General features: G+C 66.8%; 3 protein-coding genes across 3 annotated transcripts; 1 reads left to right on the top strand and 2 right to left on the bottom strand.

Moving 5' to 3' along the window:
• Positions 1-836: 836 nt before the first annotated feature.
• Positions 837-9378, top strand: MNEG_1278 (Leucine-rich repeat-containing protein 9; the record flags this gene model as incomplete). Its single annotated transcript, XM_014050247.1, has 17 exons — positions 837-879; positions 978-1081; positions 1277-1363; positions 1550-1665; positions 1919-2177; positions 2354-2554; positions 2753-3443; positions 3587-4575; positions 4806-4975; positions 5274-5437; positions 5703-5905; positions 6114-6398; positions 6635-6760; positions 7028-7671; positions 8013-8238; positions 8527-8817; positions 8998-9378. 17 exons carry the CDS (start codon positions 837-839, stop codon positions 9376-9378), a joined length of 4980 nt encoding a protein of 1659 aa, XP_013905701.1.
• A 1177-nt stretch (positions 9379-10555) lies between these two features.
• MNEG_1277 (hypothetical protein) lies at positions 10556-11294 on the bottom strand (the record flags this gene model as incomplete). The annotated part of the gene is made up of 3 exons (XM_014050246.1): positions 10556-10672; positions 10855-10938; positions 11151-11294. The coding sequence occupies 3 exons, from the start codon at positions 11292-11294 to the stop codon at positions 10556-10558; spliced, it is 345 nt and encodes a 114-aa protein (XP_013905700.1).
• Positions 11295-11475: 181 nt separating this feature from the next.
• On the bottom strand, positions 11476-15757 carry MNEG_1276 (hypothetical protein; the record flags this gene model as incomplete). Its single annotated transcript, XM_014050245.1, has 12 exons — positions 11476-11620; positions 11832-11941; positions 12097-12220; positions 12448-12524; positions 12709-12888; positions 13068-13305; positions 13464-13582; positions 13832-14029; positions 14221-14431; positions 14602-15101; positions 15330-15427; positions 15622-15757. The coding sequence occupies 12 exons, from the start codon at positions 15755-15757 to the stop codon at positions 11476-11478; spliced, it is 2136 nt and encodes a 711-aa protein (XP_013905699.1).
• Positions 15758-15797: the final 40 nt, after the last annotated feature.

Genomic DNA, 15797 nt, shown 5'->3' with positions numbered 1-15797 from the left:
TGTGGCGGTCGGCGCAGACACGGCGGAGGGCGGTGCGGCGGTGGGCAGCAACGTGGCCGCACTGACAGGGGCCCTGCAGCTGGAGGCGCTTGCGTCCTTGACCGCGCCGATCCCTGCAAACATCCTTTTGCCGGGCTCCACGTGATGCAGCTCGGGTCTTCTGCGCTGATTGTGGTCTGTGGGGGGGTTGAAACGACGCGGCCACTGCCACCCGCCCCTTTCTTGCTTGCCGATTCTCTCGCGTATGCGTATGCACGCAGCAATTATGGCATTCGACTCCGGCTCTGCCCAGCCACACGGCTGTGGGGATTTTCACCTTCTTCCTGGTTCTTACTGCGTGTCCAGACCCTCGTACGCCTTGATCCCGCTCTGATCTTGCTTGGCTGCACATGAGCGGTGAAGTCCTTGGCTTCCTTTGGATATCTGTCTCAAGAGAGTCCCAAGGCGTGTCGCCCCCTGTGTAACTTCTTTTGCGGCCTTCAGCATGGACTTACTTTCTGGTGCCGTGGTGGTGGCCAGCCACCCAGCCAGGCTGCGCTCTCCCAATGTCCAATGCAGCACTTCGGTACAGACACTCGTGCATCCGCAGCAGCTGTCATATCATGTGATGGCACACGTCTCCTTGTTCTATAATTTGTTGTACCGTGTTTGTTGTCACGCGACCTCAGCTGGGTCGCTGACCCGCAAGCTGACCGAGCTCATGAGTGGTGGGCCGTGTCAAATACAAAACTTCCCATATAATCCATCCCCGACTTCACTCATTCCGTGTTGACTGCACAGTGATCTGCCGGCGACTCACGTCCTCCCGCCTGATGGCAAAATCAATACAACAGGCGATGGAGGAGCAACTATCTCAGCTCTCCGATGAAGAGAGGACAGGTGTGCTGTATGATGGCGACGGCCCGACCGCCACCGCAGCATCAGTAGCTCTCCTGCTGGTGCATGGAACTCGTCCAAATGCCGCGCCCTTGGCGCAGCCTTTGATGCGATCATCGAATCAAATGGACTGGAGGAGGTGTGCGCGGAGGGCGGGACCGCGGGCATCAAGGAGCTGGAGCTATTCCTGCATGAGTACCCGCGGGTGCGGTTGGCGCGGGCGTCGGCAGCTTTTGAGTGACCAGGTCTGATGCATGCCTGCGCCATGCAGCGCCTGCATGGTGCTGCATGGCGGCTGCTTCTTGCCCCCATTTCCCTGCGTACGTGACGGCGCCGCGTTGCCATGCCGAGCAGCAGCCAACTGAGGGGTGTCCGCGTCCTCACGTCCCCAACCCCGCAGATGCTGGCGCTGCGCATGTTCCCGGCGCTCACCACCCTCCAACTCATCGACCAGGCGCGGCTCATGCATGGACACATCAATGAGGTTGTGTGCGGCGCATGGCAACTGGCGGGCAATGATGCGCGTGCAGCACATGGAGACTGCATGGTGCTGTGACATGCGAGGTGGCAGGCCATTTGACCCCACGACAAGCAACCGGCGAGCAGGGTGCACCACGCTGCCAGCCATGCACGCGGCGCAAACAGTGCACGGTCTCCCACACGGACCGCGCAGGGCATCACCGCAATCGAGGGGCTGCAGGGCTGTGGGGCGCTGGAGCGGCTGTGGCTGCCGGAGAATCGCATCGGCTCGCTTGGCGGCCTGGGGGCGCTGCTGCGGCTGAGAGAGTTGTATGTATATAGCAACAGGCAAGCAGCCGGCCCCCAGCCTGTTTGCAGCCAAGATCAGCGCGACCGCCGACCAACCATCAGCAGCAGGGGGCAGCCACATGCGTCAGGGCAGGAAGCAGGGCCGACCTCACCCTGGGTTGTTCACGCATCAACTTTGCAGCAATGATGAGGGACAGGCCTGTTCCCACCTTTACCACCAAAAACCGTAACGCTCCTGCCGCCCGTGCCTGGCACCGCTGTACACCCAGCCCAGGCTGACCCAGACCACTGGCCTGGAGGCGCTGACCGCGCTGGAGGTGCTGTCGTTAGCCGACAACCACATATCCCGGATCGAGGGCCTCGGCGGCCTCGGGCGGCTGCGCGGCCTGTGCCTAGCCCGCAACGACGTGTGCAGCGTAGGCGGCGCGCTGGACGGCTGCTCGGCGCTGCGGAGGCTCAACCTGGCGGACAACCGCGTAGCCAGCTTCCAGGCGCGTGCCTGGGGAGGTGTGGCCTTGCAACGCCTGGCGATGGTAGCCGATGGTCCTCACGCTTGCTGGCTGGCGTGCCACCCAGGAAGCTCGGCTCAAGTTCAAGGCCAATGCTGCAGCCGAGCAAGCAGCATGGCTTGATGCTGATCTGAGTCTCTTTTCTCGCGTGCTGCTACTGTTTGCCATGTGACCCTTGTGTGACCCTCTCTCGCCCACAGGAGTTCAGGGCCCTGTCCCGCCTGCCCGCCCTAGACGACCTGTGCCTGTACGACCCCATGTGGGGCGCCTGCCCGGCAGCTTCCCTGCCCAACTACCACACCTCGGCGCTGTGCGCGCTGGGCCGCCTTACTGCGCTGGACACTCTGGTGGTCGCGCCGGAGTCGCGCGCGGCCGCCGCAGCGACGCTTGCAAAGAAGCAGGTGCGCGTGCTGATCGGTTGAGAGAGGGGCATACACCATGCATCAGCAAACAACGGATGCCTGGGATATTGAATACTGCGGGTCATCAAATTTGTCATGTGCAGTGGAATCTCACGTATGCAATAGTGGTGTTGTATCTAGAAGGTTCTGTCAAGGCCGCGGCTGAAACAGTGGCACGCCACACTCCCCATGTTGCAGCTATACTACAGCATGAGGGCCCGGGCCGTGCGGCGCGGCGCGGGGGACCTTGAGGCGCGTGCGGAGGGCGGCCTGCGCCTGCTGCGCCAGCGATTCGACGCCACGCAGAGGCGCCTGCAGCGGCAGGCCGCGCGGCTGCGGCAGCGCCTAGAGGACGAGCAGCAGGAGCAGCAGCAGCAGCAGCAGCATCAGCAGCAGCAGCAGCAGCAGCAGCAAGGCCGGTCCACATCAACAGCCGCAGCGGCTACGGGCGATGGCGAGACCCGCGCTGCCTGCCTGCGATCGCTGCAAGAGGCGGTCCTCCAGCTGCGGTCGCGGCGTGCGGCGGCTGAGTCAGCGTTCGCGGCCTGCCGGCGGCGGGCGCTGCGGCTGGCGGATGAGGTGGTGGCGCGGCTGCGGGTGGAGCAGGAGAGCGCCGGGAACGTGAGGCTCGAGGAGGGGCGCCGGGAAGAGGCGTGGTATCAATCGCTGGTGGCGATGCTGCGGGAGCGGCTCGGGGCGCCGGGCCCTGGGGCCGGCAGCGGCGCGGCGCCGGGGGGCGTTGTTGGGCTGAGCGTGCTGAGTGTGTTGAGGGTGCACAACCGCGGCCTGCGGGCGCAGTTTGAGGCGGCGGGCGGGGACGGCGGCCCGGCGAGCGGCGCGGCGCGGGCGGTGGAGCACCTGTTTGTCGGCGAGCACCCGGAGCTGCAGGGTGAGGCCCGCCCACGCGCGCATCTGGGCAGCGGTCAAACTGGTGCTGCCAACCACGTTTGACCGCCGGCGCCAGCCCGCGCGCGGCAGCTGATGCATGTCCACCCTTCACACTTGAAGTTACTGGACCCCAATTGCGCGCAGGCGAGCTCATGGCTGCGGCGCAGGGCGGCTTCCAGCCGCAGCGCTACGGGGAGCTGGGTTTGGACGAGGCGGTGGTGCTACACAGCAGCGTCCTCCTAGCAGACGCGCGGCGGCTGACAAGCGGGATGGCGAAGGATGGCAGCAGCATCGGCAACGGCGGCGGGCCGGCCGGGCCCGGCCTGCTGCTGGTCTGCAAGGCGCGGCTTGGAGGGCGCCTGTGCGAGGCCGGCGGGGCCACGGGGCTGGGGCGTGAGAGGGGCAGCAGCGGCACGGCGCGCGTGATGCCCTGCGTGTTCCCGGGTGCCACGGCAGTGTACGCAGTGCCTGCCTGCCCGCCGCCTACCTCTCACCACCACCACAAGCAGCCGCAGCAGCAGCCGCAAAAGCATCGTACGTACTACGTCTTCGACCCCTCGGCGGTGCTACCGGAATACCTCGTCACGTTTGACTATGATCTGGCGCCAGGCTCGCCGCTGCTGACGACCGCGGGCCCCACCGTCGCCACGGCTGGCGGCGCGGGGGCTGCGGCGTGCTTTGAGGTCAGCGAGCATGAGCTAGCCGCCGCGGAGAAGTCTGTGGGCGATCCCGCGATGCGCGGCGTGGCGGCGCCGCTGCTGCATTGGCTGGCGGCCGCTGAGAAGCAGCGGCCGGAGGAGCTAAGCCTCGCAAGGTCGTGGGCAGAGGAGGAGGCGCGATGGGAAGCGCTTGTGGCGCGCGTCGAGTCGGAATTGCCTGAAGCAAGTGAGGCGAGCGGCCAACTCGGAGGCGACTCCGGCGTCGGCCGCCGTTTGGAGGAGGCCGCCGGCGCCGCGCCGGCCGCGCGGCTTCTGCGGCGACTGCAGGGCGGGCTCCTCGCGGCGGCGGGCGCGGCCGTCGTGCGGCTGGATGTCAGTTGCTGCGGGCTGGGGGACGGCGACCTGGCGCCGCTGGGTGCGCTGCGCAGCCTGCGTGCGTTGGTGCTGTCCTTCAATGAGATCACAGGCCTGAAGGTGGGGATGCTGTCCATCAGCCACGCCGTGCTGCTTTGGGGGTGGTCCGTCTGCTGCTCTCCAGCGCCTGCTGCCCAGAGGGTTGGTGCTTGCCCACCAGTGACAGCACTGCAGCAAACCGGCCGGTGTTGGGATGTTGCACTTCCATTATTTCCAGCCTAAAGCAATCAAGCACTTGATTGTGCATTCCATCCGCAACATTCCTCATTGCCGGGCCTGCCCGCATGCAGGCTCTCGAGCCGCTTGCGCCAGGCCTGCGCAGCCTTGACCTCGGCCATAACCGCGTCGCCGCGCTGCACGGCGCCGACGGGGCGTGCCTGCTAAGCTTCTCCTTGCTGACGTCATTGGACCTGGGCTTCAACCTCCTGGACTCATTGGAGGACGCCATTGCCATTGCCAGGTGGGCTGCTGTGTTGGTACGTGCGTGCCTGCTTGGTGGTGTGTGTGTGTGTGTGTGTCTTTTGGGGGGAGACGAAGGGTCGGAGGAGTTGGGGTGGCAAGGGCGCCCGGCGTTCATGGCTCTACAGAGTAGCTGGCTAGGGCTGCAGCATGGTGCAATGAAGCGTGCCTTGTTGCATGTAGGCTGCAGTCAGGGAGGGGGCGCAACAGTGTAACAAGGGCACAGGGCTTGGAAAATTGCAAGTTGTTCATCAGTGTGCGGCACCATCCCACACACCGCACATCGCTCCGCCCCGCAGTTGCCTGCAGGGTCTCGAGGAGCTGGTGCTGGAGGGCAACCCTGTCGCCACGGACGCCGCCTGCACGCCGCTGCTGCTCATGCAGCTGCCTCGGCTGCGCGTGCTCGATGGGGCCCCCGCCCAGCCCTTGGGGCCGGCGGGGCTGACGGCCGTGGGCGAGGGGAGTGGGAAAACGGGCGGCGACGACCTTTGGCAGTGTGTGACCCAGTGGCATCACACAGACCTTCCAGGTGTGTTACAGGTGCTTGATGTGGGCGTTTGTCAAGCCCGTGTGATTTGCAAACCGGCGCATGACCTTGTCCTTGCCTTGGCTGCATGTGAGTGTCTGAAGCATGGTAGAAAAAGTGGCTGCTCGCACGCTGAGGCACCCACGACCTCAAACCCCATGCATCACAGGCATGGGTGGGGCCCGTGCAGCACAACACGCAGGCCCACCCGATGCCGGGGCCTGGCGGGCGCGAGCCCACTCGCTCTGCGCCTCCGGCCGCTGCCTCCTCGCACTGCCCTCGCTGGCTGGCCTCGGCCGCCTGCGCCGCGCGAACTTTTCGGGGAACCGGTTGCTGGGGGTGGAGGGCCTGCAGGGCTGCTCGGCGCTGACAGAGCTTGACCTGTCCAACAACTGCCTGGTGCAAGTGCGCCTCCGCCGGCTGTCACAGTGGGGGTCGGCTTGCCACAGAGGCTGGCCTCAGGCATTGACAGACGGCAGGGGGTTTGACAAGCGGTGTCTGGCAAGTCGTCCAAAGCTGTATGCCAACTCTCAACCCCAGCAGCTGCCTCCGGCCTGCTAGAATTTCAGTGATGCAATGCAACCACGTTACCTTCGCCTCGCCTCGCGCCTAGGTGGACGCCCTCTCGCGCCTGGTGCGCCTGCGCCGCCTCGACATCTCTTGCAACCGCCTTGCCACCCTGGCGCCCCTAAAGTCCCTGGCGTCACTCGAGTGCCTCGCGGCCGAGCGCAACCGCCTGCCGTCCCTGGACGGCGTCGACACGATGACGTCACTGATCGAGCTTTACGCGGCCAGCAACGCCCTGGGAAGCTTCCGGGCAGAATCAAGGCGGCTGGGGAAGCTACCCGGGCTGGCGGTGGTGGATCTGACTGGCAACCCCTTGGTCACGGATAAGGAGGTGCGCCGGCCCTTTGAGGCAAACAAACCCTCGCAATTAGTAGCCGCGGGTTGGAATGGGAATACTTGTGTCAAGATGAAACCTCTTCCCAACCTCTCTCGCGCGGTCGCTGCTGTCAAGCATCCCCGCCATCACTTTGGTAGCATGCCGCCTTCACTTTGGTAGCAAAACCCTTCACTTTGACTGGGTTGTTGACTTGATCCATCCTGCGGCCGCTAAAACCTTGGCGCCCGCAGGACTACCGCGCCCTGATGGTGTACACACTGCGGCGCATCAAGGTGCTGGACGGCGCCCCCGTAACACCGCAGGAGCTGGCGGCGGCGCGGGGCCGCTACTCGGGGCGCCTCACGATCGAGTTCCTGGTGAGCTGGGATTGATCCTGTTTTGCGGTGCTGTACCTTTGCGCACGTGCCGTGCTGTAGTCGGCGCCGGGCAGCAGTGCGGAGCAGCTGTGATTTGCATCATATGGGTGGTCAATTGATGACCTACCCGTTGGGGGCACTTGTGCACAGCACGTCGCAGCGGCAAGCTGCAGCCAGCCGCCTCCCCCCGCAAACCCCCGCCCAAGCGGCCCACCCTCAAAACCCACCACGAATGCGACTCAAACCCAAACTCAAACCTCAATGCAGGAGGAGCAGCTGGGCGCCGGCTCCTTTTCAGCCATCCGTTCCCTCGACCTGTCCAGCCTGCGCATCCGCGACACAGGCACGGTCTTTGGGTCAAGCTGCGGCGGCGGCGGCGGCAGCGCAGCCGTGGTCGCAGGCGCCGCCCCTCAGACGCCGTTTGGGGCGCTGACCGAGCTCACTCTGGACGGCAACCAGCTGACTGCAGCGGCGCTGCCGGCGCTGGCGGGGCTGTCTTCCCTGGCTGTGCTGCGGCTCAACGGCAACCGGCTCGGCGAGCGCGGCGCCGCGGACGGCGGCCCCGGCAGCGGCGGCTGCAGCAGCCGCGAGCTCGCACCTACTGCAGCTGCGGACGGCGCCGCCGCGGCGGCGGATGCGCCGGCAGCCGGCGGCGTGGGCGCTGTGGGGGCGGCTGCGGCGGCGGCGGCGGGGACGGGGCCGGGGCTGGCGTTGTCGGTTGCCCTGCTGCCTGCCTTGCAGGTACTGCAGCTCAGGTCAAACGGCCTGACATCCCTGGGCCCGCTGCAGCTGGGGGCGCGGCTGCCGGGGCTGCGGTGCCTGGACGCGTCGGACAACGAGCTGACGAGGGCGGAGGGGCTGGAGGGGCTGGGGCGGCTGAGGGAGCTGGTGCTCAGCAGGAACAAGATCAGGTGGGGCGTGATCTGAGCCTGTGGTGATCTGAGCCCGGGGTGATCTGCATGTGTGATGATCTATCTATACGTGTGATCAGGGGGATACTCTCAGGCAGAGCAGGGACACTATGCAGCAATCTGCAGTGCTGCCATGCGATGGTCCACCAGTATCCACCACCACACCGGACTTTCAAGGGGACCAGGTGCACCTGGCGTCGCCATCGATCACTCTGATTTCCACCCCGTTATGCAGACCGCAGGGCCCCGCCTCACCCAACGCTGCCCAGCCTCTCTGTTCAGCAACTACCCTGCTGCGCGCGCATGTGCACGTGCACACACACACACACACACACACACAGGTCCCTGGACCCCGAGTCCCTCGCGCCCCTCACCCGCCTGCGCGAACTCCGCATCGACGACTGCGGCCTCCGCTCCCTCGCGGGTGCCTCCCGCCTGGCCGCCCTGACGAGGCTGTCGGCCGCAGGCAACAGGCTGGCTGACGCTGTGGAAGTGGAACGGGCGGTGGGGGCGCTGGGCGAGCTGCGGGAGGTGGCGCTGGCGGGCAGCCCCGTGGCGCGGCGGCCGGTGCGTCGATGGGGCTTGCTATGGGGTATTGCAGCGGTTAGGTCGAGGCCAGTGTGGTGAAGTAAGGTGTGGTGCGACGTGGTGTGCGTAACAAGGGGTCGTGTGGTGTGGCCGGGTGAAAGGCGTAGTGTTCCCTGGTTGTGACGAGGAGTGTTGGGTGCAACAGTGATTTTTAGCCTGCATGCGGCTCCGAGATGACGTCTGCAGAGCTGCATACCATGCATTTGTTGATTGCTGCGCCGCCCTCGCCGCGCATGCTGCCGCCGGGTGCGCGCCCTCGGCCCGCAGGCGCACCGCCCGCTGCTGCTGTTCAGGGCGCCTCAGCTGTCTGTGATCGATGGCCAGCCCGTCTCCGACGAGGAGCGCGCCTATGCGCAGGCGCTCCTAGCAATGCAGACCGGGCTTACGGGGATGCAGCAGGGCGCCATGGCGGGGGCGGGTGCGGGCCCGGCAACGGCGGCGCAGCTGCAGCAGCTGAGGGAGCTGTTGGCGGGCTCTGGGGTGGCCGCGCTGCCGGACAGGCTCGGCCTGTGGGGAGGCGGTGGCGGCGGCGGCGGTGCAGGGGCGCTGGGGTTGAAGGTGAGACACGCATGGAAACCGGGGACTGCCTGCCCCAGCCGAGGGCGGTTGGCTGTGGGCAGTGAGGGTATGTGTGGAGGGCGCCAAGTGCTTTGCTGGAGAGCCGTGCCCCATGATGACCCTCGACTATAGGCTGATGCATGCCTCTGCCCACTCATCGCCCCGCCAATGTTTAACCAGGGCGGCCTCGGCCTGACCGGCGTCAGCATTGAGCTGCTGCAGCAGCAGGCGGTGGCAGTTGTGGGCGGCAGCTGCGGGGCCATCGCCGGGGCGTCGGTGAACACTATCCAGGCCGGCACCCTGGTCATGTCGGGCGCACACGAACTGGCTTTGGAGGGCACGGCGATCGGCGGCGGACCTTTCGCAGCAGGCGGCGGACTGCGGCCGCCGTCGGGCGGCGGCAGCCCTCATGGCGCCTCGCGGCGCGCCGCGGGGATGGGCGCGCTGGTCAGGAGCTCGCCAAACTGCGGCGCTGGCGGCGGGCCTGGCGTTGCGGGCCGCAGGGCTGTAGGAGGGGTGGGCTCCGTGAGCGGCGGCAGCTTGAAAAGGTCTGGAAGATGACAGCTTCCAGCTTTACAGGACATTTCCAGCGCTGCTACACAGCTGTGATCCTGAATGTTGTCACGTCCATGAGGCGTATACACATCGATGCTGTGCGAGTAGACTTCCGCTATGCAGGCTGCAGACAATTGAACAACAGCACAAACCAAGGCACAGCCTGTTCATCCTTCGCGACCCACATGCCCATGCCATCCTTGGCGCATGTGCAGGGCCTGCCTGGCAGTAGGCGCAGCTGCTGTGGGTCTCACAAGCGCGCAGAGCCAGCCGGCTCGGGGCCGTCTAGACTGGCCTGCTGCCGGGCGACAGCATTGCCGCCACAGCACTCCCACCCGGCTCTGCACCCGTCCCACAGCATCCCTGATTGCTTCCTTGACGCTTTGAACAACTGGGAGGCGCCTTGTTGTGCTCTGCCATTGTGGCAACTGTGGCAGTGCTATCCTGCAGCGAAGCTTGCAAGGGTCGCTGCAGTTGTGCAGCGTGAAGCGTGCTTGCGATGGCTGGCGCCTATTCTAGGTGCACGCATGATCAGAGGTGCTGGCGCTGCATGGCGAGCATTCAAAAGCAAGCCGCCACGTGCATACATGTCTGTTGCAGACACGCTCGAATCAAAGGCTCTTGCTTTCGTTCCCCTCGAGTCGCTGGCATGCAGACTGCCGGCTGACTGCACGCAACAGAGCAGGCACTGAGGTGCTGTGTGATGCACACCTGGCTCATGGCAAGTAACTCAGCAGTGCAGAAGTGACGGTTACAAACCACTAACTACCAGTGGACTCCCGCATTCACAGTAGCTTGAGAGTGTCACGCACGCCTCAGAACGCAGAAGGGAGGGGATCTGCACATATCTAGCAAGGCATTGCAGGCACAGGGTCGTATCCGAAACGGAATCACAAGCACGAACCCCTGGATTCCCTGTGGTCAGGCGTGAGCCGCTGACAGGGGTGCCAGCGCTGGTGCGGATTGAGCAGGGTGTCATAGAACTGTCCTGATGTCGTGGGATTGCATCGGGCCAATGTCATCCTATCCTATCTGCCTTGCTCTGCCAAGTCATCTGCATCCTTCATGCACGCCTTCTACCAGTCATGTTTGTCGACATAAAGCCATCCAAGAAGCCACTGCGCGACGCCGCCGGTTTTGATGCACGCCTGCGATGCCGCGTGCCCTGCGGCCGGCGGCTGCCTCATCCGTCGCGCCGCGCGCGCTTCTTGGAGGCAAAGTCGGGCGTCTGGGCGTTGGTCAGGGGCTTCTCGCTCGGGCGGGAGAAGAAGGGCTGGTCAAACTTGGGCATGGGGCGCGCCTGCAGTGACAAAGGGTGCACGAGGGAACGAGGATGCGTCAGGGTCCTTCGCTGCGACGCTCAAGCCCTCGGCTTCCTTGTCAACACCGCATCAGGGCAGCTACACAGCCATGCGAGCCGACTAGGGCCGCCAGTGTGCCGTGCTGTACTCGCATGGGCCCTGCCAAACAAACTGCTCGCACCTTGAACCTCAGGCTCCTGCGGTACTCGCGCTCCTCCTCCTCCTCGCACTGCTGCCTCAGCTCCTCCTGGCGCCGCCGCTCCTCCTGCAGGTCCAGGGCCGCAGTGCTTAAATGGCAGCGCGGTGGGCCCGGCCCTCGTCCCGCATGCGCCCCGCCCTCAGCCACGTCTGCCGGCTGCGATGCCCCCTTGCGCAACACAGGAAGCAAGCATCAACGCCGACCCACCCTCGGAGGCCCTATAATCAGGGCTTTGCCCTTCAGCCCCCCCTCCCCCGTGGACAGCAATCGCCCCCCACCTCCTCCGCGCGCATCTTGTCGGCCACCGCGCGGTCAAACTCCCCGCGGTCCTCGGCGCGCTCCTCAGTGGCCAGCACCACGTCGTCCGGCACGGTCAGCGGCGCGTCGCTCTCGTGGACCGCAAACGGCTTGCCGGCCCACATGGGGCGCGCCTGCGCGGTGGTGATGGAATGCTTACCAGATGTCATATCATGCGGCGGGATAGGTGCGGTGTCAGCAATGTCAATGGGTAGGTGGGCGCTGCCAGGTGGCAAGGCACCATTACGGCAGCTCCTTGCGCGATCAAGGCGGGTCCTTTGGGATGCCTTGACCGCGGACACGCCTCTACAGCGGCGCATGGGAGCTCGCTATCCCCCCCGGGAAGCCGCGCGCCTTGAACTCGGCGGCCCTGCGGCGCTCCTCCTCCTCGCGCGCCAGGTCCTCCTGGTGCTTGTGGACCGCGTCAATGTGGCGCGCCTCGCTGCGCAGCCTGTGCGAAACGCAAAGGAGGGCGGCGAACGGCGCGCCGCACGCTCGTCCTACATCCCCAGAAGCCCTGACTCTCCTGTGCTCAAGCCCACAGATTGTGCTGCAAACGCAAAACACCCCCGATTCATCGCAGCCGAGCCGTGCGTTGATGACGATGGCGACTTCAGCGCCACTGCCCAGCCCCGCCAGCCCCGCTGCGCGTCCCGTCAGACCTGTATGGCGCCGGCAGCGTGAGCTCCCTGGGCGCCGGCCGCGGCGGCACCGCGGGCATGTCCGTCGTCAGCGGCAGCGGCCGCGCAGACACGCGCCGCCTGCGCTCCTCCTGGGACGACGTGAGCAGAAGGAAAGCAGCAGCGGCGTTGTGTGCTGAAAACTGCACTCAAGTCTACCTGATTTCAGGGCGCTCAAGCAGGCATGCAGCACCCCTCACACCCTAATCCCCTGTCCCCTTTCCCGCGCGAGGCGCGTGGAGCGCACCATGCGGCGCTGCTCCTCCAGCTTGGCGCGCTGCTGCGCCTCGTGCTGCCTGTGGCGGTCGTCTGTCATCAGGTGGAACGGCTGTGGGTGGGTCACCTCCTTGGGGGGCACGTAGGGCACAGCACTGGGGCCAGGAGGAGGAGGAGGTGCAGGGGGGCGAGGACGAGGAGGGGTGAGTCATACTTTGGGGGGCAAGGCGCCTGAATGGACGCCTAAGTGCACCGAGGGTGCTGATTGCAAGGAAAGCATCGTGCGCCGACACAGGCCACGTCACGTCACGTGCGGGCTGGGCTGTCGCGTGTGCAACTGTCATGTGGATCGGGGCGGCGGCGCCGATGGGCGGGCGCTCACGTGGCGCCAATGGCGTCAAAGGTGGGCGCGGGGCGGGCCTTGAACTCTGTCTTGGGCAGCGCGCGCTGCTGCGGCGGCTGGAAAGCGGCGGGGAGGGCGGCGGCAGGAGGTGGGGGAGTCCACGGTGATAGAACACACCCACAGATCGCGGCTCTCAGCCTGATGTTCCCCAACACCAACAATGTAGCTGGCCTGGCCTGGCCGCCTTTGCACTTCTGCGGTCCCAGCTGTTGCTATGATTGAAGCCGCAGCCCTGCTCACCGAGTGGTGGCGGATCTTGGTGCGCAGCAGCGGCGACTTGGGGATCGTCAGGCTGGGCCGCGCGCGCCCGGCCGAGGCCGGGCGCTCCTGCCCCGCCGCCGCGGGCCGCTGCCGCCCGGCAGAGACCGGGCGGTTGGGGCGCGCGCCGGCGCCGGCGCCTGGCGCTGCGGCGCCCAGGATCTGTTTGAATGTCGAGGCGTGGGTTGGTGTGCTGATTGGCGGCACTGGGCTCTCAAAAGCACCCCGCATAACAGGGTCTGGCATGCAGGGGGCCCAGAACCACAATCCACGCCACCTAGCCGTGTGTGAGAAGGCAGAGCCCCCTTTGACCAAGCAGAGGCACCCTCGAAGCCACCCACCCCGCCGTCCAGGATGCTGCGGCCGCCGCCCCCAGCCTGCGACGCCCGCAGCCGCGTCTGCGGCCCGTCCCGTGCGAGCCCCTCGCCGCCGCCATCGGCGACAGACGCGCGGCCGCGGGAGCGCGACAGCGCGCGCCGGTCGACGGCGAACGCGAAGGGCTTGACCTCCGTCAGCGGGCGCCGCGCGGCGTCCGGCGGGTTGGTGCGGGCGGCGGCGGCGCCGCTCATCACCGCGGGGCTGCCGGGGTGCGGTGGGGAGTGAGATGGTAAGTGGTGGGTTTGCTATAAAGCAGATGCTGCGATTTCAGGTCCGGCGTACATGACTGAGAGGCCTAATGTGGGGGCAAATGCTTGCTGGCCGCCCGCCCATTTCTCCCCGCCGCCCTGACTTCTCACTCGACGGGCCGCGCGTGGAAGCCCGCCTCCCTCTCGTGCTGCATCGCCTCCTCCTCCTCCTCCTCGCGCGTCTTGAAGCGCCGCGGCCGCGCGCGCGTGGACGTCCACAGCACAGGCGTCTGCACAGATGTGCGCAGCACCGCGTGGATACACGCGCGGGTGAGCGACAGCGATGCTTCGCGCAGGAGTCTGCCCGGCCCCAGGAGGGCGCATGACCAGGCATGTCCCATGGCACGCCCTTGTGGGTTTGCGGTGCTCCATCTTTCTGCAAAGAGTCCCTCACCCTTCCAAATTAGCAGGTGCACCAACAACGTCGTCCACGACACGCACATGCGCACGCACACACACTCACAAACAGAGCCACGCACCTTGGCCTCCGTGATCTGCGGCTGGTGCTGCTGCTGCTGCTGCTGCGCCTGCTGCCGCGCCCCGCCCCTGCTCGCCCCCGCCGACCCGGTGCGCTGGCCCGCGGCGCCCTTGGGCTGCGCCCTGAAGCGCTGCGGCGTCTTGGACTGGAAGTCGTGCACCTTCTCAGCCAGGGACTTGTAGGGGCTGGCCGCGGGTGCCTGCGCAAATCGGAGCGCGCAGGGACAGACCGAGGCGGCGTCGACGGCGTCACACATCGACGGCTATTTGGCAAAGGCCGCCCCTGTCGACCGCCTGTCTCAGCGGGCGTGCGTCGATCGCGCGCGCGACCCGCCCGTCGGGCGTCTGCTGCCCACGTGACAGGCTGGGAAGCTCGCGCCGCGGCCCCCACCTGGTCGCCCGCCTTGGCGCCGCGCGCGGCCCTCTTGGTGGTGGCGAGCTCCATGTCCTCCGGCAGAGTCAGCGGCTTGGTGGAGCGGCTGGGCTTGGAGATCTTGGCACCCAGCACCCGGTGCAGCCGCGCGCCGGCGTCGCGCGCGCCGCGCTTGTGCGAGGGCGTGCGCGGCTTGGCGGTGGTGCGGGCGTTGCGGGTCTTCGGCGGGCTGCAGGCACGCGCGGGGCCGCGCAGGCGGTTGGAAGAGGGGGAGCAAAGCAGTGGTCGCGGGCGTGAATGAAGTGTTGCAGAGGCGGTGCCCAAGTGTGGAGGACGGCTGGCCAAGCGCGCATGGTTGCCTACACTCTCTTGTGGATGAAGCTGGCGAGCGCTGCCCACCTGAAGTGCTTCGCCTTGCGCTCAGGGATGGGCGTGAACGCGAGCCGCAGCAGCCGCGACATGCTGCGCGTCACCGGCGGCTCCGCACGCTTCTCCGCCGACGCCGGCGCCGCCGGCTGCGCGCTCACGCGCCGCGCCTTGTGGCCGCCCGCGCCGGCGTCGCCGGCCGCGGGCGGCGCGCGGCTCGAGGGCCCGGCGTCGGCGGCGCTGGGGCCCCGGGAGCTGGGCCCTGCAGCGCCCGCAGCAGCGGCGCCGGTCCCGTGAGCGCCGGGCCCGGCGGCGCTGCGCGTGGTGGAGGGCCCCTGGGCGCCGGTGGCATGTGCGCCGGCGCCGCGAGCAGGGGGCTGCTCGCCCGCAGACGGCTTCTCGTCCGCCTGGGACCGCGTGCGCTTGATGCCGGCGCGGGTGGCGTCACCCCAGGAGGTGACAATGTTGGACGCGCTCTGGGTCTTGGAGGGGCCGGCGGCCGCGTCGCCAGCATCTGCTGTCTTGCTCTTCTCCTGGGCAAGGGATGAGGGCCGGATGCGAGTTGCGAGTTTGCACAATCATGGGCAAGCTATCGTCTTCAAGCTTTTGACCGTACACCTCCCAAGTCAAAAGCTATGCTTGATTTCTGTTCCCAGGGGTCGCACAGGCCGTGGAGGTAAAGCTTGTGACCAAGGTCTGCATGGCCGCCACGTCTGCCCCTGCGACAAGAGGGAGCGGCGCGGTGGTGGGAATCCCCTCACCTTGGGAGCCTGCGCGGCCGGCGGCTCGCCCTGCTGCGTGGCGCCCTGGTCGCCGCCGGTCTGCAGGCTCTTGAACGGCTCGCGGTTACCGTCAGGCCCTGTGTGTGTGTGGGGGGGGTGCAGCAACGGGGCATATGCCGTGGTGCGGTCAGCAGAATGCCAACAAGGGCAGTCGCATTCACCTTAATGATGCACAACAGGATTTTCGTGCATTTCGCTGTACGGGTTAGAGGCAGGAGCAGGGTGTAGCGTGTCGGGCTCGCGGAGGGCAGCGCCCACGCTGGTCACGCACCTGCCGGCCGCTTGCCAGGTCCCTCGGGAGCAGTGTCAAACCACACGTCCGCAGGGCTGCAGTCGGAGGTCATGGTCTGGAAGTCATAGAACCGGGGCGCGTCAAACTCGAAGCGCTCATCGATCTCCGACCCCATGGCAGCGGCGCCCCTGGGTGTGCGGAGCGTTGTCGGCATG

This window comes from Monoraphidium neglectum (assembly GCF_000611645.1).
Source record: "Monoraphidium neglectum strain SAG 48.87 unplaced genomic scaffold scaffold00124, whole genome shotgun sequence".
In the NCBI taxonomy this organism is placed as follows: domain Eukaryota; kingdom Viridiplantae; phylum Chlorophyta; class Chlorophyceae; order Sphaeropleales; family Selenastraceae; genus Monoraphidium; species Monoraphidium neglectum.
Note: the sequence above shows the minus strand (reverse complement) of the source record. Positions and strands in the feature narration are given on the sequence as shown.